The 24,318-nt window shown below is 45.9% G+C and overlaps 1 protein-coding gene across 1 annotated transcript in view; it reads right to left on the bottom strand.

The window, feature by feature from the left end:
• Positions 1 to 3,664: 3,664 nt before the first annotated feature.
• EPB41L4B (erythrocyte membrane protein band 4.1 like 4B) overlaps positions 3,665 to 24,318 on the bottom strand; it is a 124,474-nt gene continuing 103,820 nt past the window's right edge. Inside the window, 7 exon segments of the mRNA XM_032478145.1 lie at positions 3,665 to 6,452; positions 7,635 to 7,780; positions 12,561 to 12,629; positions 14,626 to 14,742; positions 20,980 to 21,057; positions 22,763 to 22,876; positions 22,878 to 22,944. Of these exon segments, the coding sequence (XP_032334036.1) occupies positions 6,383 to 6,452; positions 7,635 to 7,780; positions 12,561 to 12,629; positions 14,626 to 14,742; positions 20,980 to 21,057; positions 22,763 to 22,876; positions 22,878 to 22,944 (661 nt within the window). The 3' untranslated portion in view covers positions 3,665 to 6,382.

Here is a 24,318-nt window from a genome sequence, read left to right on the forward strand (position 1 = left end):
CTTGCGCCCGAAGCCTGCCTTTTTCCCTAGCGACCTCTCACCCTCCGTTGAGGTCGCTCTTCCTCCGCCGTCCTTTCTCCATTTTCTCCTGCCTCCGTCCACGAGTCTCTCACAGACACAGATTTGGCCCTTCTAGACTCTTGCTACTCAGAAAGTGGTCCGCAGACCAGCAGCATTAGCATCCCCAGATGCCAGCATTTTTGCATCACTAATCTCGAGCCTCACTGCAGACGCATGAATCAGGACAGGCATTTTACCTAGATCCCCATGAGATCCCAATATACGTCCAAATTTAAGAAGTGCTCCCTGGAGTGTTCACTTTGGACACACCTTGTTAGAATTGTTGCCTCCCCCACCCTGTTCCAGCACTTTTTGGTTTATATAAAGTACTTACTATACCCATTACTTTCTTGGAATCATCGCTGAAAAAGTTGAAACAGCAAGATCCCCATTTTATAGGTAGGTAAACTGAGGCCCACAGAGCGAGAGGGAAACTAGAACCTAGATCTTTTGGGCTGGATTCACCTACACTTTCGGAGAGTGTATTCAGCAGAAGCTGCTGGTGCCCTTGTATAACGTGCCCTCTTCAAAACTAGGCAACTGGTTTACTGTTTCCCCACAGCAAGCAAGCATAAGCCTGGGCAGGCCCAGACCATGTCTGATAGCCACGCTGAATCCTTGCCTTTTCCAAGAATGGCTGCTTGCAATTCACTTCCAGCTGTTTACCCAGCCATTCATTCATTCACGCCAAGCACTTACCACGTACCAGGTCCCACAGTTCTTTGCTAATGACGGTCTGGGAGTGGTAACACGTTCAAACTGCTGAGCTTTTTTTCACTAGAAAATATGGCCACAATTCCTTTTATGCTAGTATTGCTGAGCCAGCATTCTAACTTGCTTTAAAATTTTATTTTATGGCATAAACAAAGAAAATAATCATGGAGGCAGAAAAGCATAGAAGTTCCAATTGCTGGCCCAGAAGTCAGACTGTGTGGGGTGGTGATCAGTAACCTCCATGATGCAGTGGGGATTAGGTAAGATGATAGAGGTGAGGACCAATAGGGTTCAATGCTATAAATGGCACGAAAAATGTGCCTATCTTTATGAAATACAAATATGCAAAAGAAACTCGTGATCCCAACCTTTTTTGGCCGGGGGGAGAGGGGAGACAGGGTATTGCTGTGGAAAGTGAGAAGTGTTGTGTGACCCAGAGGGCAAGTGTTTGCTACTGCGGATCAGCTTTAAACATGTTTATCTTTGATACATAATCCAGGTATAATTCATGGAAACCTTTAGCTTCACTAGGTCTCCCAATATACTAGTTGTTGCAAGAAACAGATCAGATTTATTGCTTGAAAAAGGTAAGATGAACTATAATTTCTTTAAAAATCAAAACCAAGAGACTTCTTCCTCCCCAAAAAACATAGCTTTGCAGAGGATAAAATTCTAAAATAAAATTTAAAAATCCAATCAATTGAAAATCTGTTAAAGAGTAGTCTTTAAAAAATAAAAACCAAGAAAAAAAAAAAACCTTGTTCTTAAAAATTGAAATGTCTTTCTTGTCTTCCTGTTTGCCAGGAAAGATATGGCCAGTTTAAAATGGACAAATGGACCAACATTTAGCAAAAAAAGCAAGCACTGGACTTCTGGTTTTGGTGTTGATTCTCTGCTTTGGGAATCCAAGCTGTTATCTATTACTTTCTTTTTTGTTCTGTTGATTTTAATTAATACAATGAACAGTGATGGTGCACATAGAAGGCAAATTAAAACCAGGTCATTCTTCTGGTAAATTGGTCTGATAAAACTATGTGGGTTTTTGTTTTGGGTTTTTTTTGTTTTTTGTTTTTTGTTTTTTGCAGAGAATGTTGGACGGTAGTGTTGGAGGAGGGTTTGCAACCACAGCCTAAAATGAGGCTTGCAGGTAAAGTGCAGATTTCAGTTACCTACCCATGATCAAGGATCTGGGGTCCATCGACTCAAAGGGGGCCACAGATGGGCTTCAGGTGTGTTGTGAGGATCCAATGAGAGTGCTGGAATAATGTGTGACAGATATATGGATTTTTCTAGGGGGAATACCCATAACCTTCATGGGTCACTTAAAGTCTGCATGCCACCCCAGGGCCTTAGAACCTACTCCAATTTCCAATTCCCAAAGACTTGGCCGCTTACTTCCATGAGGTTATTTCCCATCCATTTAAATTGCCTTTTGGGATTTTCTTATTCTTTTTGTTTTCTTGAAAAATTGGAGGCCTGTTCTCACCCTCAGCACATATTCCCCACTTTGTTACATCCCTGGTTTTATGTAGACCCTCTGCTCCCCAGTGATGTGAATCCACAAAAAATACTGTGGTTTTCTCTTTTGTACACATTTTCCAAGGAAGAACTTTTCCTGAACATTCTGAGACCAGTTCCTGAACAAGAGTTGGCTATTCAAACAAGAACTTAGAGATAAACCTGAGTTTAATTTCATTTGCATTTTAAAAAGAAAGATAGCACCTTTATTTTCTCTTCTCATCAAAGCCATTTCTCTAAGACAACTTTTTTCTGTTATAAAGTTTACCCAACGCCCCACCCCCCACCAAATCAGTGCTACATCTTAATATCTGACTAGTAACGACAGATCGCCCATGCTTCTAACTGTCTAGTAATGTATGTGATTTCTTTTCATTCTTGATTGTTTATGAAATAAAAGTTGTGATCTTGGCAGTTCCTCAAAAAGTTCAACATAGAGTTGCCATATGACCCAGCTATTCCAATCTCAGTTATATACCCCAGACAACTGAAAATATATGATCACACAGAAATTTGTACACAAATGTTCATATTATTCATAATAGCCAAAAAGTGGAAGCAAGCCAAATGTCTATCAACCAGATGAACAGATAAACAAAATATGGCATAGATATTCAATGGAAATTTATACAGCCATTAAAAGGGAATGATGTACTGATACATGCTACAACATGGATGAACCTTGAAAACATTGTGTTAAGTGAAAGACTGGTCACAAAGGACCACATATTGTATGATTCCATTTATATGAAATGTCCAGAATAGGCAAATCCATAGGCAGAAATCCAAAGACAGAAAGTAAAATAGTGGTTGCTAGAAGACAGGAGGAAGGAGAATTGGTAGTGACTATAGAGATGGAGGTTCTTTTTGGAATCATGGAAATGTTTGGGAATTAGATAGTGGTGATGTTTGCACAACATTGTGAATATACCAAAAAAAAACAAAAAAAACACTGATTATATACTTTAAGTGGTTAAAATGGTGAATTTCAAGTTTTAAAAAGCTGTGATCTTTGAGATGATGAAAGAAAGATAAAGATGGTATCAGAATATTCTTGTGCTATTCTGGGAATATAAAATTTGGGGTGCATTCAGGTGGGATCTTCTGAATGCTCTAGGACCTAGTTTTTAAACTCTCCAAACATAAAGCTCTCCTATGCAGTCTACAATCTACAAACCCAGGGTTGCAGGATTCCCAGGCCCCTTGCCTTAATGCCCCTCTGCCCACCAGGAGACTGTGGCCCACAGTTGGGAGCCTTTGCTCTGAAATGATAATGTCAGTAAGCTGATATTTCCCCCTGGATATAAGATGTGTTGTGTGACCATATGGTAGTGTTATTTTTATTTTAAATATATAAAAACAGGTGAAGCAATTGTACCAATTCATTTTTATCCCTATGAATCCACCCAAAAGAATGTCATCTTCTCAGGTCACAATGCCAAGCATCCATCATACATTTACATAGGCAAATAACCAAGACAACTGCTGAAACAATGGAATCTTCTTGATTTTACTGATTAGAGTTGAGCTGCCAAAGGTACTGGGTTTTCATATACAGTAACAGCCGACTTGTTTGTGATCAGAATTCCAGTGACATCCACCTTCTGAAACATTTGTGAACCCAGGGGGACGTGGGGAAGAAGCAGCAGGCTCAGAGCCTCCTGAAAACAATGGCCAAAAAGCCCATGCATCTGTCCTCAGAAGCAAAGCCCACCTGACATATATGTAACACTGGGTTTCCTGGCTTCCTCAAGAAAAATTCAGTTTTGCCCTGGAGGTTTCCATCAGAGAGCAGGAAGCGAAAAGCAGAAGACTCAGAAAGCAGGTTAGAAGAGGAGGGATTGGCAAGAGGTGACAACCCCAGACACAGATATCTCCGCCGTATTGTACAGGAACACATTTTGTATCGTGTACACGACATAAAGAACGGTTAAAGCTGTTTTAAAAGTACAGCCAGGGGCCGTGAAGTATGAGGGGGGAAAAGTTCCCAAATACTACAGTCGCCCCAGGCAGCTTCACCAATAGAGCAGACAGCAGTGCAAACCACCCATGAGAAGAGCGTTAGTCCGTGAAAGGCAAGCCAAGCCCCACACATTTTGAAAGCTCCTGATGACATCACTGCACCACACCAAGGTACAAAAGGGGCTGACGTTTGCAATGATGACCATGACTCATCAAGAAAAGGTTAAATACTCTCCAGTGTACTCTGTCTACTAAGGCAGGGAAGAGCGTAATATATTTTAGAAAGATTTCCCTCAAAAAAATATTAAAAGATTAAAGATTCAGCACTTAAAGGGTTAATCCTCTGTTATCTGAAGATCTGCTAACATCACCTCATTTTACAACAATGCGAGTAAATGAGGCATTACTTTTTTTTTATAATCATTAGTATCAAATTGTTGGCACCATTCAGTTTTAAGGATAGGGACAGGAGAGCAAACTATACAACATAAAAATACAGTTCCGATACAAATATACGAGATCAGTTCTACTTGACAAGTGGTCGTAAGAAATGGATGGACACTTCACACACAAGGAAGTACAGCTAGTAAATCGTCACACGGGAAAGTGCTCAGCCTTGCTAGCAATTAATGAAATAAAACAACCTTTCAAGTACAACTATACGCACTCATTAAACTAGCAAAAATAAATAAAAATGGCACAACCCAATACTGTCAGAACTACTGGTGAATGGAAATGCTTACACATTGCTGGTGGCATCATATACTGTAGAGGGGATTCAAGCATTCAGAGGGGACGGTGGGGTTGAACTTAGTGACCTTTAAGGTCCTTCCAACCCAGAGACTGGATCTTTCTAGAAAGCAATCTGGCAATATGAAACAAGAGCTATAAAATACTTCATGCTCTTTAACCTTGTAATCTCTCTTTGGAGATATTCCCAAGGGAAGAATCCAAAGGAAGGAACATTTTTTTTTTTTTTACAAAGACATTCATAGCAGCACTATTTATAAGTGTGAAAAATTGGATATAACTCAAATATCTAAAAGTGGCAAGAAATGAGGTTAACCATGTTACATGGATATAAAGAAACTGAAATTGGTGAGAGCAAGGTCAGTGTTGAAAAGAGGAGATATGTGTTAGATGTAGGAAGTAACCAGAGTGTGTACACACTGATCATGTTGGTGTAAAAATGTGTGCATATTCATTGAGAAAGATTTGGAAACAATTTAGAGGGCTAGTTTGTGGTTGGGGGGGGTTCTTTTATTCCTGCAAAGTTGTTCAAGTGCATAATAAAAATTTAAAAACACATTTCTTGAAACTATATAAAAAGAGAGCAAAATTTCTTCTGGTCAAGGTTCTATCAACAGGACATGAGTTGATCAACTTTAGAAATAATTTTTCCTTTATGGAACACCCAAATGAATCCAAATATCAAATCACTTAACCTTGTAAGGAGTTTTAGACAATTTAAACTATAATTTCCTACTTTGGGTTCAATAACAAATTCTGTGTATCCCAAATGATTACCTGTATCCCACAAATTCACAAGTTAAATTATATTTCAGATTAAGCTGAAGTACCTTCAGTCCTGGTAATTGCAACTTTCTTTTTTTAGTTCACCTACTGGTGTCTGAATAAAAATGAATGTTAAAGACTTCATAAGATCTGTGTATTTACCAGTGTAAGTGAAAACCCAGCAGTAAAGAATTATTCTCTCATTAAAAATGATACTTTAGCAAACAGTCAAAGCTTGGTGCAAGTGTCAATCATACAAAATCACACGGTTGAGATTTATAGCAAAGGATTCCGTGCCATGTTAACCCCTGTGGCTGTTAATTATATACACACAGGTGCTTCTGAGAAGGAATCCTGGTTTTCTATCTTTCTTCTCCTAGGCTTACCAAATCCTGTCTCAGCTACACTGAGTAGTAGATAAACGCTAATACTCAGGAGACGTAAAGCAACTTCTCCAATAAAAGTCAAGCCAGAAGCTGGCTTCGACTAACCACGGAGACCTGGGCAAACAGAGCACACGTTTGTATGTTGTGCTAGAGTGAGCACACAAAGCCCGAGGAAAGAAAACAGACAGAAGGCACCACGCCATCCTCCAGGCAACAAGGGGAGAGCTTCACAGTTCGGTCATCAACAGTCTTTTCATCATCTTCTCTCTCTCCAGTTCCTGCCGGAGCGTCTCTGCGCTGAAAAAGAGCAGGTGACAAAAACAGTGAGATAAACGCTCAAAAGTCATAGGAACAGCCCCAGATTCTTTCTCAGTCTCAGTCCCTGACTTTCTCTTTCAGGCCCCATAAAGACCCCCTACACCTGCTAGCATTGCAAGGGCGTGGGATTGGCTGCCTATCGGTTTCTCCCACCAGACCGAGGGCTTCTCAACTCTCCGCCCCCCAGAGGACTGACTATTCCACGTGCCACTCGTCTCTGAACCCAGGAGCCTAGTACAGGGTCAGGCACATAGCAACCTCTCAGGAAAGGCCTTTTGAATGAATGAAAATGTGCAGGGGTTAGATTTCTTTAAATCATGTTTTAAATTGGTTTCATGAGTACTTCCTACCAGAGTTCCCTTTATGTTTTAATAAATACAATTGAATGAAGAAAAACTGGCTCCTTTAAGAGCTTGCTTCTGACTTCTTGGCCCTCAGGCTCAGTTGTCTATGTGTGGAATTCATCTCCACTGTTTAGACACACACACACACACACCACAGGAAGTACATGTCTTGAAAGGCACAACCAAATTTTTAATAATTTCATTCAGGGGAGAAATCAGAGTTTCTACTATGGCCAAGAAGGCTTTACCCAATCTGGCCCCAACCTTCAACTTCATGGGCCTCCCCTCCTGTCATTCATTTCTCTCTGGCCACACCAGCCCCCATACCCTTCCTTAACCACATCAGGCTCGCTCCACCTTGGAAGCCTTAGCACCAGCTGTTCCTTCTGGCTTCTGTATTCTTCCCCCAAATCCACAGCTGGCTCCCTCACCACCTTCAGTTCTCTTCTTAAACACCACCATGGCAAAGCCATCCCTGCATGCCCTGTTGCCTTTCATGGTTTTATTTTCTCCCTAGTACTTGTCACCATCACACACACACACACACACACACACATTTAACGTCTGTCTCCCCTCCCCCAACAATAAATTGTAAACTCCATTAAGGGAGCACCTTCATCTGTTTTCTTCACTATACATCCCTACCACCTAGAATACTATCCAGCCGGTGAAGACATTTCAATAAATACTTAGAGAATAAATGAATGAAAGAATGCATAAGAGGCTTATAGATGTCACAAACACAACGTACCTAGAGCCTGTGCCCTGGTTTCCCTGTCACCAGAGATACCTGTTGGTACCTGCTGATCTGACTCACCTGGCTGCCAGAGAAACAGGCTTCCGTGTGGTGTAGATGGTCTGCACTGTGGAGACGGTCTCTGTCAAAGGCCTCAGGGTCGCGGCTGGAATCAGCGGGGAAGACTGGCCAGGACAGCACTGTAATTTACTGTCTCTAAAGTCTGCCTGGAGAGGAAACAGAAAAGAGGAAATCAATCTCAATTTGGGTTCCATTTTCACACTGTCAGCCGCTCCCTAAGCCTTACCACACAGTCTCTGTTATTTTTTAATAAGAGTCAATCAATTGTGATTTATTAAACGATTTTACTTAGTGCCAAGCACTATGCTAAGCACTTTACATATATTACCTCTTGACAATCTTTAAGGTAGAGATCATATTTCATCACGTTAGACACCATCATTTGTAAGATGCACCATTTTTGCATGTGCCACAGAGAAAGAAAAAAGTGGCCATTCAAACTTTGTCACGCCCACTACTATAATAAACATTCTGATTTCAGAGATGTTAAAAGGTAGAAAAATCTTAGAACTGGTTTTATGGAAAAGGAAAGTGAGGCTCAGAGAGGTTAAGCAATCTTCCCAAGGTCACACAGTTAGCGTCAAGAACCAGGATTTAGAACCAGGCTGACTTCATAATTGGTATTTTTCACCATTATAGCAGTGGTTCCCAAAGTATGGTCCTGGGACTAGCTGTACCAGTATCATCTTGAAACTTGGTGAAAATGCAGATTCTCAGGCCCCACACAAACGTTTGGGAACCAGACTGTCTGGGGATGAAGCCCAGCAATCTGTTTTTATAAGACCTCCAGATGATTCTCATACACAGTAAGGTGTGAGAAGTACTGGTCTAGAGCACACTGCCTCATTTGGAGATGACAACTTGTTTTCATTACAAAGCAAGATATGCTTATTACTTTACATCGAAAACTCAGAAGATATATAAAAGTAAGTAAATGAAGAAATTCCATAATCCCTTCCTATCACTGTCAGTGTATTTCCTTGTAGCATTTTTTTTCTATGCATACTTTTCGTTTGTTTTATATCCTTTCAATAGGACCGGCTATATATTTTATAACTTGGTATTTCATGCTAGTTCCTGGCCCTAAACCCAGAGACATTTTTCACATTTCGTTCTAAATAAGAGGCTTTGATCATCAAATGAGCGATATATTCCTGGTGATTAGAAGATGAGCTGTCTCACCTAGGGAAACACAGAAAACCACAAAAATATCAGGTCTAGTTGTAGTTCTGTAAGGGTATGTCTGGCTTGAGCAATGGGGAGAAGCTTATCTCCAAGAGGTCCTGAAAGACCACTGCTGAGAAATACAGGCCCCTGTTTGTTTTACAACTGCCTCCCGAGACAGAACTGACCTGGCCTGGGCTGGCACGATGCCAAAGAACTGATGACGAGAACTGGAGCATCGTATAGTTGCTAGTGTGTGATGGTTGCCATGGGGAGCTTTCACAAATGCTGGGCTGTAGCCACCCCTTGTGTATTTCACCAGATAATCCTGGCTTACTGCTTTCCAGGCACATAGTAGGATTACACTTCCCCACCCAGCTCTAAAGCTAGGCATGGCCATGTCTTCCTTTGGCCAAGGAAATGTGGGCTGAGGTGCCATGTTTTATTTCCACTGGAAGATTGAAGTGCTAGTATGTGATCTGGCCACCTCTTTCTTCCCCCCTCTGCCGCTGTGACTTGCAATGCTCCAGATGACAGCTGCTCCATTAGCCTGGGTCCCAGAAACAGGGCAACATAGAGCAGAGGGCTCAGCCCACCCAGGACAGGCAGCATGAGCAGGAAATTCAATGTGTCATTTGAAAACATGACTTAGTCCATCCTTCCTGACACAGGAGCCGGGGTCAAAGGTTTTGTTGCTTCAGTGAAGTGGGTGGAGGTTGGGCTTTTGATGCCAATTTTGATTCTTTCCAGAAAAAGTGGGAAATTGACACTTACATACAAAGATAATAGTGGATATAAGTACCGAGGCCTTAGCATGAATCAAGGCAGTGGCACCAGACTTTACTAATAATCATTGTATTTTCCACTGCTGTGCATTCAAAGTAGGAAAAAAAAGAGCCAGCTTCACTTAAGAATGACCTTAGGGAGCAGTGAGGCTGGAACACAAGGCAGAAACTGGTCTTGGGATCAAATAAAGAGCTCTGGTTGTTGAAACCAGGCCCAAGGTCAATGCTGGATCAACTGCCAGAGTAACTGTGTGGAGTCCCCCGGAGCTGTTGAACTGCCCTGTGACTGTGGGCAGGACAGGTCCGGAGGCGGGTGGGGAGGCCATCCCTGCAGCAAGGGCAAGTGTCTTGACCTTGGTGGGGAGGAGAAGAGACCATGACACACAGGGCTGAGAAAATTAGGAGGCTAAAGTCTGAATTTGGCTTCTGTTACCATCCAGCTGTCAGTAACTCCCTAATTATAATCTCCAGTCTAGTCCTCTCTCCGGATACAGACTTAGATATCCAACTGCCCACTCACTGTTTCCAAGGCATTTCTAACACATCACGGCTAAAGGCAAATTCATTGTCCCTTCCATTCCAGTCTTCCCTAAGGTCTCCTTATCTCAGTGAATGGACCCACTCTATCCACATTCTGCAAGTCAGAAACCTGGGAGCCATTTTTGACCCTCCCTCTTCCTCATCCAACCCAATTCCTTACCAGTCTCTTAAGCTTCTCTCCGATCTGTGCACTCCTCCCCACCTCCACCATCAGCACCACTCTGGGTCAAGCTCTCTGCTCTCTCTCCTTTCTGCTGTCCTAGATTTCTAGACTAGTGCCCTGAGTCCACGCTGCCGGAACCCAGCTCGTCTCCCACTGCCATCACAGGGATCATTTCCAAATGCAGCTGCCCTGTCACTGCCCTGCTCAAAGTCCCTCAAAGGCTTCCCATTGCTCTCAGGATACAGATCAGAGTCCCTGCTTTGGCACACAAAGCCAAGCATGGTTTTGCCCTACAGGGTTTGTCCCTGTCTTCCTCCCTTCCCTTCTCCCATGCCCTACACACTTGCTCTCTGCATTCTAGGCCCACTGGCCTTCATTTCCATCCCCTAAATGTGGGTTGACCCCTCTGCCCCAGGACTCTGGTTCATGCTGTTCCCTCTGCCTGCTTCAGCTGCCTTTAAGCCACTCTTGCCCCATTCTTAAAAGTCTCAGCGTGGTTTCTGACACTGGTTTCCTGCTCCATCTCGGCCCCCAGCTTTTCAGGAAGGGCTTCCCTGGGTGTCTCACAGCACTGCCAAGGCTGGGCAGCAGGCCAGAGTGCCCATCGTGGCCAGCGGAGGAAGTGGAGTTGGAGCTTCCAGCTGAGGAGCTGTGCCCAGCCAAACTGCAGGGGCTGGATGAATGGCGGGGTAGTAGCACTTAACAGGCTGGCCCAGCCCCTGTGTCTCTGCCCTCTGGTTCTTAAAAGGCAGGTTCTGAAGGCAGATCATGATCCTAGAATGGACTGTTCTAGGAACTTGAACAATCCAAAGCCTCTGCATGGACTGCTGGACACCTTCCCACCTCTGTCTATCCTCTGAAACTTGAATCAGCCACTGCTGATTCCTTTGCTCTCCATGTGGCTGAAGCCACTCCAGGTAGTGACCATCCTCCAGCTCGCGAGACTGCACTTCAAGCTACCCCTAGGCCACCTCACAGCCCACCTCGCAGATCCTCCAGACTGGCCAGAAATCTTCCTTTGGAAGGAGTGTCAGGGACCACTTGATTCTAGGAATTGCAAACTCTGATCCCTGGGAGGAGGAAAGGGTGAGGTTCGGAAAGAGGAGGGAGCCTGAACTCTCTACTTCTGCTCCATACAGCAGCTCATTGGATAGCGAGCTTCTGCAGAAGCTTTTATTTAAGGAAAAAAGTTGAGCAGCTGAAAAGAAGCCTGAAAAGCATTGAACTCTCTCATTTTGCAGATGAGGAAACTACAACATTTCAATGTTTAAAAACATTTCAACAGTTTGCAGAGAATTTAAAAAAGCTGCTCAGCGACAGAGTGGTGGGAACATGAAGCTGGTTGTCATGACTACCTGCTCTTGCTAATTACACCACCCTGCCTCTCCAGCCTTGAGAAACACCAATCGTGACATTTGTGGGATGGTCTGTGGTCGGTAAAGTACTTTCAAGTTCTTGGTCCCGTTTGATCCTTGCCTCAACTGGATATGAGAAGGATATTTTTATTACTATTTCCACTTTAAGTAAGAGGAGACTGGTGCTCAGAGCGGTAAAGTAACTTAACCTTAAATCACACCATTATCAAGATGGACATCCAACCCAGAAGAATTGAAAACAGGGACTCAGATAAATACATGTACATGCATGTTCATAGCAGCCTTATTCTCTAGAGCCAAAAGGTGCAAACAACCCAAATATCCATCAATGAATGAAGGGAGCAACAAACTGCGGTGTGTACATACAACAGAATATTATTCGGCCATAAAAAGAAAATTAAGTATTGAGATACATCCTGCACGAGCCTTACAAACATGCTGAGAAGAGAAACCAGATACAACAGGTCACATATATATGATTCCAGTTATAAGGAATATGTCCAAACGAGATGAATCCAAAGAGACAGAATACAGACTGGTGGTTGCCAGGGGCCAGAAGGAAAGGGGCAGTGGGGAGTGACTGCTTGATGGCTATGGGGTTTCCTTTGGGAGTGATGAAAAGGTTTTAGGACTAGATAGAGGTGGTAGTTGCATGACACTGAATGTACTCAGTGTCACTGAATTGTCTATAGTGGTTAATTTCACATTACATGAAGCTCACCTCAATAAAACGAAATAACGAGAAGAGGCAGACCACAAACCCCAGCTCCCTCCCAACCTTACAGAGTTCACAGTGATCCAAAGAAGCTGTTGGCATTGCTGACTGGCAATCCACAGAAAAGCATGCCACATGGAAACAATGTCTTAAAACCCAGATCCGTTTTCCGGATCTACTTACGGTAAACTGCGGCCCTGTGATGAAAGGATCAGGAAAGGGGGTCACTGTATCAGCCGGGAATGTCTTTATCTTCAAAAAAGAGACAGAGAAGAGCATTACTTTCAGGGTAGAAAGCAAAGTTACGACATCTTTGGCAGCACACTTTTAAATGTGAAGTGAAGGGTTCAGGGCACACACGCTGAGCCTTCACTGCTTGTTAAGGAAATGCAGCAGGTGTCCCTAGGAGCGTTGCCCAGCAGTTCTGTTGTCGCGCTGTAGGGCCAGGACTCTGCAGGGATGACAGGCTGGAGTCTTGTGTTTGCAGGGCACCCACACTTGCCTCGCCCTGACTGTGACCAGGAGGGATAATGAGGCAGGTAAGGGCTCCCTGGGGGCCGGCTGATGGCTTCTCTGCAGCTGTGAGGAATGGAGAGGGCACATCTGGGAACACAGTCTAGCTGAGCAGACAGAGTACCAGGACACCTGGACGAATCAGGCCAGGAGGATTCCCTGTCTGTTCACTTTAGTTGTTGGACTCCCTGTAAACTCTGGGCAATGGAGGGAAACCTCAGGGACACCCATGTAAGCATGGGAGAATCCCGCCACCGTGGCCTTGGGAACAGAAGGCACGGTGATCGGAACTGCCCAGTGCTGGGGTCTGAAAGGGAGGCTGCCCTGGCATGATCAGGTAGAGCTAACGGGCCAAAATGAGCCTTTGCTTCCATTTCTTTCTCTTGGATCATTTCATCTTTGGCCTCCTAGAGGCCTTGGGGGAGGGGTGTGTGTCTTTAAGCTGGCCTAGACAACTGTAAGGTAGGCTTGAGCAGGAACACATCAGACCAGGCCCACATCTGCTGAAGGTTTCTGAATGAGCTGAGTAGGTCCCAACTCAAAAGATCTAGGAACGACAATGACCTTGCAGTGTGCACTGAGATGCCCAGCCCAAGCCTGTTCCCCTTCCCCAAACTCCCTTCAGTCTCTTTAAACATCTCAAAATTCCCAGGGACTCAGGGGCCGACTCAGATTGCTGGTAGTGACTGTCTGAAGCACAGCAAGAGAAGGACCGAGAGGAAGCCTTTCTCCTCGCAGGGCCTCACGGTTCAACACGATGTTCTGAAACCAACCATAAAGTGAAAATAACATACAGATAAGACTCAGACCATCATGAAGTAAAAGGGGAAAACAGGTTTATTATGGCTACTGAAGAAATGTGAATGTTGGCAACATCAAAGGATTATTTTATACCTGCTCTAAAGAAGAAAAAGATACTCCAGCAGTTACACTCTGGGTTGCTCGGCTGTGGCAAAGCACATTAGCTCTTCTGGGGGTGCCACACTTTAGGAAGGGAGCAAAGCCAAAGCCACAGTATTGAACCCAGCAGGGTCTGGCCTGAGAAAATAAAATCCCCGACACACAAGATGTATGTGTCCCCTCGAAGAGTGACAAACTGGAAACAAAGCACGCACCCTGCAGAAAAGAGTTTGTTAGGGAGACGGTGGACCATTCACTTGATGGACTATACAGAATGTGGTAATGAGAACCAGCTAGAAACAATACAACATTAAGTGCAAAGAGGAAAACAGGAGATGAGATGGACACTGTGATTTAACTATGCAAAATTATGAACAAATGCGAATAAATATTAGAAGGAAACATGCAAAAATGAAAAACAGGCTGTGCTAGGTTGGGATTGTGGGTGATTCAAGTCATTATGTAATACTCATATTACCATCTTGACAAATGGCAGGAAAAGACAAGTTTAAAAAAAGTTTATGTTTTCCATAGAAATGCTACTAAGATTTTTCTCTCCGGGCAAAGCATCTATGCTCATCACACAGCTCTAGGAGAACAAACTCTTTAGGGTTTTTGAGACCTAGAGACGAAGGGGCAGGACCACAGCCGTGGGTCCCAGTTTGACCAGGGTTGGCTGGACTCCAAACCCTGCATCCATCCCAGAGAGAGAGCACCTGTGGGCCGGGCTCCTCCGGAGGTCTGGCGCTCGTGCACACCCGGGGGGACGCTGCCTGCTGGCTCCTGCCCGCCTCACCTCTCCTGGCCAGGCCCCTCTCCCTGCCAGGGTACCTACCAGCCTCGTTTTGATTGGAGGGTGCATGCAAACTCCAGTGGTCTCTTCCTTCATGGGGAGAGAGAGTGGAGGAGAGCAGCGAGAGTGGGCACAGTGGGGGGCGCTGGCGGGCTCTGCCTGCTCACGAGGAGAGGGGGGAAGGGGAGGAGGAGGTGGTGAGAGACGGGGAGGAGGAAGAGGAGATAAGGGAGGGGGAAGAAGAGAGAGACAGCACAGTGCAAGACGGATCTGTCAACTCCAGACTGCTCTCAAGCCAGCCTCACCCGCAGCCTCCTTCCAGCCTCTGGCCAACTGGCTTCCGGTCCCTCCCGCTTCCCTCCTCTCTCCACCTTCTCTCCTCCTTTCTGGCCCTGATTTGTCTTCTCCACTATCTGAGCAGAACCGCACATCTCCCGGGGCTGGCAGGTAGGGGCTATCTGCTGTGCCTCCTGCACAGGACTGGCAGGAGCCTCCGGGAGTGCTGTTGAGGATTCTGAAGCATCGCCCAGGCCAAGCCAGAAAGAGCTCAGTTAAAACAGGGATGCCGGCCACTGGTGATAGGAGCCAGGGCCACACCCTTGGGCCTGGTGACCTCCTGCACTCCGTTAAGAAGGGGCCCGCGTTTATGGTGGATAGGTGAGTAGATGTCCAACAGAGAGCTCCAAGAAAGAGGTACATCAGCGAGCAGGGGCACCGCTTAAGATTTAACCTGTCATGACCCTTAATCTGTGTTCAGAAAACACACTGGCTTTGACCTCACCTCCCACACTTGTGGGCCCAGGCCTTGGTGTCTCCTATTGGCACTGGTGGGAACAGAGTGGGGGGTCCTTGCTTGCCGCTTAGCCAGAGGGCTTTCCCTCTCATTGTGAGAAAATGCCATGTCACTTGGGACACTGGATTCCCCTACCCCAGCCCTAAACAGTGCCATGCACCCAGCAGAGATCCAACAGCTCGTACTGGTGAGGATGAGGATGGTGAAGAGAGAATGCTCTGATGTTAGGAGAGGGAGCCACTGAAAGGGTTAGTCTGGGTCTCAGGAAAGGTCTCTAAAGAACAAATAAATACATGCATCTTTTAGCACAGGAGAGTTTTCTTAAGTAGTTGGTATGATCCTGCCATAATGAATCAAGTACAGCCTCTGGGAAAGTTTCACTGAAAAATGATCAAGAAAGTTGCAGTCTTATTTTCCATCTCCAAATCGATCTAATTCCGTCTTCCTTCCAACTGTGCAGTCCTAGACAATCTCCAAGGGGGTTTACAACCATTGCCTTCATGACAGCCTCGTTTTACTATTCGCATTTGGGAGACGCAGAAATTGCATTTGCAAAGTCTCAGTCCATGGCTCTAGACCTTTTTGTTGATTGTTTCTAAATCCATTCTCCATATTAGTCACCTGCAGTTAAGTTTCATCAGCCTACTTAAAATCCCCTCCCCTGCTCTCTCTGGTCCTCAGGATAAACCCTACGTTTCACAAGATGCTATCTAAGGCCTGTGTGAAGCCAGCTCCTGCCTCCCCTCCAGGCTTGTTTCCCACCACTGCCCAGTGCATCGCTGCCCCAGCCAGAATCAACTACACCAGGGACCCCAGGCCTTTGCCTCTGCAGATAACAGCAGGCTCTCAATGTGTGCTTTTTGAAGAGAATAAAAACTGGCAGAAATCATGAAGAAACATGGACATTCTGCCTTGAGGCCAAAACGTGTACTGACCACCAGTGTCTGAATTGAAAATTATACCAGATGACTTAAAGCTTTGCCCAACATTGGACTTTTATGGTAAAGAAATGTCAGTCCATCCCACAAGCATCTCTGACGTTTCTAAATGGAGATTTAGAACTCAGATTTTAAACTCAGAGTTCTAAATACATCTGAGTAGATTAAACAAAAGAACATCCTTGGGGCTCCCACACTCTTGAGTCTTAGTAAATGAACAGGAAATAAGATAACACATGTAATAGGGCACTGTTTTGAAATATTTACGTTTTCTCCTGGTATTTCCTTTCTTCCTTGGGTCTTTTCTACATTCAGACAGCTAGATTCTACATGGATTTTGAGTTTCAGAAGCTGACTCTTTGGGGAACAGAAAGACTTCGGCATAGACAAATGATGGTGAAAATGTGTAAGCCTTCTTCATCATCAGGTAAGAAAAGAGATTGCCAGTTTGAGGATAGGGGAGATAAGTCAGAGGGAAAGGGAAGAGAGGTGAACATTAGTGAGTGCTGAGTGAAGGGGCCCTGTGCCCCTCCTTCATCAGCTGGGGCTGGGGGACAGGGATTAAAGAGCAGGGGGCTTTTACCCCTCTGCTCAGGTAAAGGCGGGGAGGTTGGCAGGCCCCAGAGCAGAATGGCTGTGTGCTGTGTCCAACAGACAGAGATTCACATCCCAGCAGTACAGTGATTTCCACCCACCCAACGGGGCATGAGAGAAGCAGAGAATGTCCCAGCTGTATCAGCAAACAGGTGACGACTTGAGCTAAATAGACTTCCCTCCCTCTCCCTGTGCCCTGGAGAAGAATGATGAAACCCCAGGGAGGCTGAAGAGGCACCTGATTTGACTTGAGATTAAGCTTTACCCTCCTGCTAGAATGAGGTTAAAAATTAAAACTAAGTTACTGAGGCAAATGGAAACCCAATTCTGGCACCCAATCCAGGGCCCATTCTGGGCCCTCCACAGCCTTTCTTTGACCACGCCAGTCTCCTCCCTGACACATGAACTCCTGACTGAAGTTCCCTGACCCATAATGGATTCTGACTGGCTCTGCAGTGGGATGAGTGGTTCATGAAGCACAGGGATCCGGGAGGGATAGCCCCAAAGAGAAAGCATCAGGAGCACTGGAGGCATGGGAGTTTGTGGTCTGTGGTACCCAGGGCGGGAAGCTGGCACGACTGACCCTGGGTAGAGGGCAGGACTCTGCATTCCAATGTCAACATTAATTGACATGTTGTGCGCCCTCCTTCCAACTCCCCTCACTCGACCAACACCCACACCCCTGAGCACGTGCTCACTCCCACTCCTGTAGAGAACGCCAGATGGAAAGTGGGTGCTGTCTTCATTCACTTGCCTTCTTCCCTTCCCATCCTCGCGCCCCCACTCTCCCAGCCCAGGCAGAAACTCTCATCTGCTCATGAAGAGTCTGTGATGCAGATTCCAGGAATGGGCAGACAGCAGAGCTGCAGGGGCTTAGGACTTGGGTTGCTAAGTAATGAACGAGTTGGGGATTAGGGAAGAAAAGATTTGAGAAAAGGAGAGGGGAAATGCTATGGAGAGTGAAGCCAGAAGGAATGTTTTTACAGAGCATTTGAGGAGGTAAGTCCTTGGAGGAGTGCAGGGTGCAAGAGAATTAAGAAAGGAGATTCAAGAAGTGTTACTGGGAGGTGTTCATTTAATCTTCTTTCATTATTTTAAGAACAGTTGAAGATTGAATCTTTTTTTATTATTCTCTGCTGTTTGGATCATGTTTCATTCCATGCAGAGACTGGATCATAAGGGTCAAGAATCATAAGGGTTAAACTAGCTCCAATAGTATCTTGGTGGAACTTGGTTTAATGAGGGCAAGAAAATCTGCCCCACTCCTCTCTCCACTTCGTTGCGCTTCCAGCTCTGGCCCAAGGAACCAGGGCAGTGATGCAGCTTTAGGAGTTTCCTCCAGCCCCAGACCCTAAGTCTGGTCTCTCCTTGGCTGTCCTTGGAGACTCAGACGCCACACCCCTCCATCACCCCAACAACAAGGGCAGAGAGGGCTGTAGCTCACATTTCCAAGATGCTGGGAGGAACAGATGGAGGAAGGATAGGGAAGAGGACCAGACAAAGGGAGAAGCAGACGGCTGGAGTCCCTCTTCCTCTCTAGGACCCTTCAGCACTCATGGAGATAGGACTCTGGAGTGAAGTAAGGTCAAAGCCAACAATGCCAAGGAAGGCTCCAATGGAGGGGGCTCTCACCAAAATACCAGCCCTCCAGCATACCTTCTGTGTGCCTGTGCCCTGTGAACAGGCACTCATGCCTCAAACACACACGAACAAGATGAAGGATGCTTCATTCTGAGAACAAGTATTCACTGCAAACTTCAGCTGTGAAGTGGGCACTTGTGTCTTGTCCAAGGACACCATCTGCCCTGTGGCTGGGCAGTGAAGCACCTGGATCCTGTTTCAGAGCTCAGTCTTTTGTAAATGAACCCTAGTTCTCAGATCCACCAGACCCTCCAATAAATAATCGGTATCTTGTTCATGCTGTACCTTCTGCATAGAAATGCTTTGGTCCACTTCTTCCATGTGTCAAACTCCTACTCATACTTTGAAACCCTAGCACCATAAAGCCTTCTTTTTCCTAGTGCCCCCAGACAGGGTTAGGCACAGGGTCCCAAAGCAGTAGCAGTTTATACTGACTCTCTAATGACATTGATTGCAGCATATTTCAGCAGCTTGGAAGGTCCTCAAGAGCCTAAGTTAGAGAGGTGGCTTCCTCCACTAGATTCTATTCCTGCCAGGCATGTTTTCTTCATCATGGGCTGTGGAACTTTGCTTTCTCCCTCTTTGCCTTCATAGGCCCTCAGGTTGTACCCTAAGAGTTCTCGGATTGCTTGGGATCCCTTGGAGGGCTGCTGCCCTCCAGCTAGACTGGATGTCCTCAGATTGCTGCTCTGGCCTTCATCTCCCCAACATGGCCTTCCTAGGATGTAAAGCCTTGGCTGGGATACTCCGTTGGGGAACTGATGTGGCACCAGGCCCAGGCTGCCTAATTTGCTGACCCTTCCTCCGTGCCTTTTGTCCTACTTTCCCAGTCCGGGGAGTGTTTTAAACACAGCCCTTCTTCCAGGCATTGCTCTTCTCCAAAGTGACAAGTTCCCTAAAAAGGAGGCCTGATTTAGCCCAGTAGGATGCAAAAGGCACCAGAGAAGGAGCCAGGACACCTGGGTTCCAGCTCCAGCTCGGTCCCTGTCTGGTTATTCCACTCTGGGACTCAGCTTCTCCCCATCTGTGCAAAGGGGCGACGAGGTGTTTTCGGGTTACCCTATCTTGGCGAGCTGTCTAACAAGAAGGCCATGCATAACCAGCTCCAGTTACTTGACCATGGGAAGGGAGTAACTCTGCAGGTCCCCAGCGCAGGGTGTCGCCCACTGTCAGTTCTCAGCTGTTTATCCAAAGGTGCTGTCTCAAAGCTCTCAGACGGTGGCAGCTCTCCACATGAGAAGTGCGACTGCATAACTCACAAACGATTTCCTTGTTCCGGCTGAGACAGGAGCGGTGATTATATTCCTAAAGTCTGGACAGCACTTTGCCTCATTTGTCCCTTCTTTAAAGCCTTCCCTAAATCCTTCCCACCCACCACATCCTTCATCCAGCCCGCCAGTCCTCAATGACTCCCACTTCTGGCTTCTCCCCAAGCATCTTCTCCACGGTTCTCTTGTTGACCTTGAACTTCTATCAATCTGAACCTCTCCTGCAGCCTCTAGCTGCCCCAGGACCTTGCACTCAGGACTTTGCACACGGCCAGGCACGTAGTTAAGTTCTCAGGAGATAGTTTTTGATTTGGCTCACATTTTGACTCACGTGCCAAATCTGTGGACCATGATTTGTGCTCATTACACTTGGGTATGAGGCTGAGCCCAGCCAAAGATACATCCAAGTTTTCCTGTGTCAGCTAATAATATTAATAATAACTTAGACATATTTATGGTGCTTTACATCTGAGGCACCCTCTCTCATGTGATCCTTACAACACTCTGAGGCTGACAGGGCAAACGATGACATCCTCATCTGACAGAAGATGGGGCAGCAACTATTCAATAACAAGGCTCTTAAGATGAGGAGCAGAGATTGGAGCCATGTCTGGCCAGCATGACTCCTGGTCCATTGCTCCTTCCCTGGAAAGGGTTTCTCACCTGTAGGAGTTCCACAAGGGCCACCACCCCTAAGGGGAGACCCATATGCAGAGGATGGAGGATGGGAGGGAGGCACGAGGGGCCTGGAAAGCCAAGGTGAGGCCTTGAGCTGGTAATTTAGACCAGAGCATGTGGTTGGAAGCGACAAGCAAGAGATGCCCCACGGGCGGGCATGCGGGGCACAGCCCAGAAAGCCAAGAAGCCAAGACTCAAGCACAGAGGAGCCCTACGATGTTTGAGGAGCAGCAGACGGGCAGCAGGGCCCCTGCACCACCCTCAGAGGAAAGAGAGCACCGCCCGCCCTCCAGGGCTCCGGGAGGTGGAGGGACCCGTGATGCCTAAACCCTGGAAGAAAGCTGATCCCTGAGCCTCCGGGCTGTGAGTGGGACAAGAGGAAGAGCCTTCCCCACAGCGATGCCCACCTCTGTCCATCCGTCCCACTGCCAAGGTGTTTCTATGGTCTGTGGCTTTTCTGGTTTTAGCAAAATGGGAAGTTTACCAGAGGGGTGGCTTCTGTGAAATCCATCAGGAGATCGCCTGGCTCCAAGGTAAAGGCACCTCCTCGGTCAGAGGGGCTCTACAAAGGCAGGCAGAAACATCCCAGTTAGCTGACGGCGCTGGGCTGACAGCGGCATTGCACCCTTTCTGACACTGAACTCATCACCACGCCAGTCCTCACGGAGCGCCCTTACTCAGTGGGGTACAAAATGTTGGGACCAAACCCCAATTTTTTCCCTGAAACCTTAATGGCTAGAAGTAGGGTGTAGGGTGGGGAACAGTCTTTTGGAAGCTGAAATTTTTCTTAAATGCTTTGAGTGCTCTTTGGCCTTTGGGGGAGGAACCTGTCAAAGAGTCCTCTGAATATATAGAAAGTAAAGACCCCATCCTGGATCAAGGGGGTTAGGACCTCAAGGAGCTAAACTCATCTGCACAATAACGAGGAGGAGCTTTATAGTGGGAGAGTGGTACCTCTAACAGTCATGTTCATCTTTTGGAAAAAAAAATTTTTTTTTTTGTCTTGCCCTAGGGTCTCAGCAGCGTGGATGACTTGAGAGACCCTCTGTGGGGAAAAAATAAGTGCCATTAGCTTGGTGCAAGTAGGGACCTTAGGAGAGACATGGCCAGGAGAGGGCGCCCTGTGGCCTCTGTAGGATGTTGCCTGCATCTCCACCGAATTCTCTTCTGATTTGTAAATGTTTTTGCTTGGTTTTAAGCATGGCCTAGGATGTAGTGCTGGGAGCCTCAGTTTGGGTCGGTCAGTGGCTGAGGGGTCCAGCCAGGTTCCTGGTGAGGAACCCACGGGTATTTCCAGAGACCTGGGAAGGGACCTGGTGAAAGACTGGTGGTGGTCATGCCGGACTGTACCAGGAATTGTCATCCCTGGGGCTGCAGAAGCCTCAGGCGTCCAGTTTGGACAAGCACTTTACTCTCCACCAGGACCTGACGCTAGCCCAGGAGCTGGGCCGGGTAGAAGATCTTATTCCCATTTTTAGGAGGAGGAAACTGAGGCTCTGAGAAACAAGGGCGATGGAGTGACTGCTTGTTTCAAGCAGCCGCAAAGTGTTTAAAAGGAGCAGCTGGGAACAGACTCAGGGCTCCGGTCTTGCCTTTTGGGGCCCCACCCCCTGCACACCTGTTCCTCAAGTGGGATCCATGGACCAAGCAACCTTTGACTCGGCATGTGTTTAGAATGCAAGAGATGTGACCGCTTTTGGACCAATTGCTGAAGAGCGACCACAGATGAGGGTCACTCCAAGAAAACCAAGAGAAACGTCTTGTGTGAGACCTTTGTCACAGCCCCTTCACATCGCTGGCAATTTTCTGAAATTTCAAATTGACAGCTAGAATAGTGTTTTCCATTTTCAAACTATTAACACAGGCCAGCCCACATAAGGAATGGGGTGGCGGCTCTTGTACATTTTTACTCCTCCAAATTTTCCATTATTCAGGGTAAAAAGCATTTCTCACTTCCTATCTTTATACTGGAGTAATAGTTATTGTAAGGGATGAAATTCTAAAATCAAAACTGCCCTCAAAAAACCTCTTAAATTTCCCTTTAAGTACAGTGTACATGCTTTTATATTATACCATTTGCCTCTCATAGACACTTATCTTATCTTTCGGGGACAGGTTATAGAAAAACATGCTTTGGTGGTTGTCACTGTGGTTTCACGAGTGCACAGAACTGATGATGCAAAGTTCAAATGCTCATGGATGCCACGCGCTGAATTTATATAGAATTCCCAGCAAGCACAGCAAATCCTCAGGGCTTTTCCCCGTACCTTGGCCCCTGGGGACAGCTGGCCCTTGCCTTCCGAATTCTGGGGCGAGCTGATTTTGTGGACCTTGGGGGACACCAGCGGCGCTGAGACTTGTGTGGTGGTGGCTGTGGTGGACGGCCGTGCTTGTAGCTGTGGTCGCTCCTACTGCCTCGGCCAGGTCTGGAGGGAGGTCGTCTTCATCACTGCGGTTACTAAAAGCACATGAAGCTCTGCTCATTACAATAATACACAGGCTGTGGGGAGTGGAGGGAGGGTGGGGGTGGGATGGCCAGGGTGGGGGTTGGGGGCTCCCCAAGCAATGTCTGTTGGATGTCCTGCTTACAGGATCCAGCATCATGACCTTTAGCCGAAGCAAATTTGGGCTGGGTTTTCTGTCACTTGCCAAGGGATTAAAAAAAAAAATTTTTATTAAGAAAAAAATGTAAAACATATTTATCATTTTGTCCATTGGTAACTGTACAATTTAGTGGCTTAAATACATTCACAAAGTTGTATAACCATTACCATTGTCTACACCCAAAACTGGTTTTTCATCCCAATAGCAACTCTGTACTCACTGAACAACAACTCCCCATTGCCTCCCCCCGCTCCCCACAGTCCCCAGTAACATCTGTTCTGTTGTTGGGGTTCAGGGTGGGCCACCCCAAAATATGCCACAATGGCATATTGATTGTTTTGAATTAAAACTGCTTAAGAAATGGCCAACACTCTGACCCTGCTCTCCGTCTCCCTGGAAGCAGGAAATAAATCTCTCATGTGAAAGGTGTACTCCCTGCATCTGGCACCTTTATCACCAGAGATAGGGGATTCGGGCAAAAAGACTTCTATAAACAAATCTGTGCTTCTTTAAGTTACTACCCCAAGCACAAACTCTGTTTAGACTCTTCACTAATTAAACACCCAAAACCCAAGTTTCTTTGTCCTGTCAATTCCTCACAAATGTATTATTTCTTTGTCTAAAAAGTATGAAAGCTGCCTGCTTTGGCTATTTATTAGGTTCGAGTTCCATGAGACCTCCAGGTGCATGAATCAAAATTTGTTTCTTTTTCTCCTGTTACTCTGTCTTTTAATTTTATTATTAGTCCAGCCACAAGAACTCAAGAAGGGTAAAGGGGAAATTCCACACCCTTCCACCACACTGCCTTTAGTCCAAATGAATTTGAATAGTCTAGGTACCTCATATAAGTGGAATTATACAATGAATGTCATTCTGTATCTGGCTTATTTTACTGACCATAATGTTTCAAGGTCCGCTCATGTTGTAGCGTTAGTCAAAAGTTCACTCCTTTTTCATGACTGGATAATATTCCATTATATGGATAGACTTTATTTTGTTTACTCCTTCATCTTTTGATGGACACTTGGGTTGTTTCTACCTTTTGGCTATTGTGAACAGTGCTACAATGAACACTCGTGTACAAACATCTGTTTGAGTCCCTGCTTTCAGTTCTTTTTGAATTTCAGTTCAATTCCAACTAGGAGTGGAATTCCTGGGTCATATGATAGTTCTATGTTTAACTTCTTGAAGAACTACCAAACCAAGGGATGTTATTCTG

The sequence above is a fragment of the Camelus ferus genome, chromosome 4, assembly GCF_009834535.1.
Source record: "Camelus ferus isolate YT-003-E chromosome 4, BCGSAC_Cfer_1.0, whole genome shotgun sequence".
Taxonomy (NCBI): domain Eukaryota; kingdom Metazoa; phylum Chordata; class Mammalia; order Artiodactyla; family Camelidae; genus Camelus; species Camelus ferus.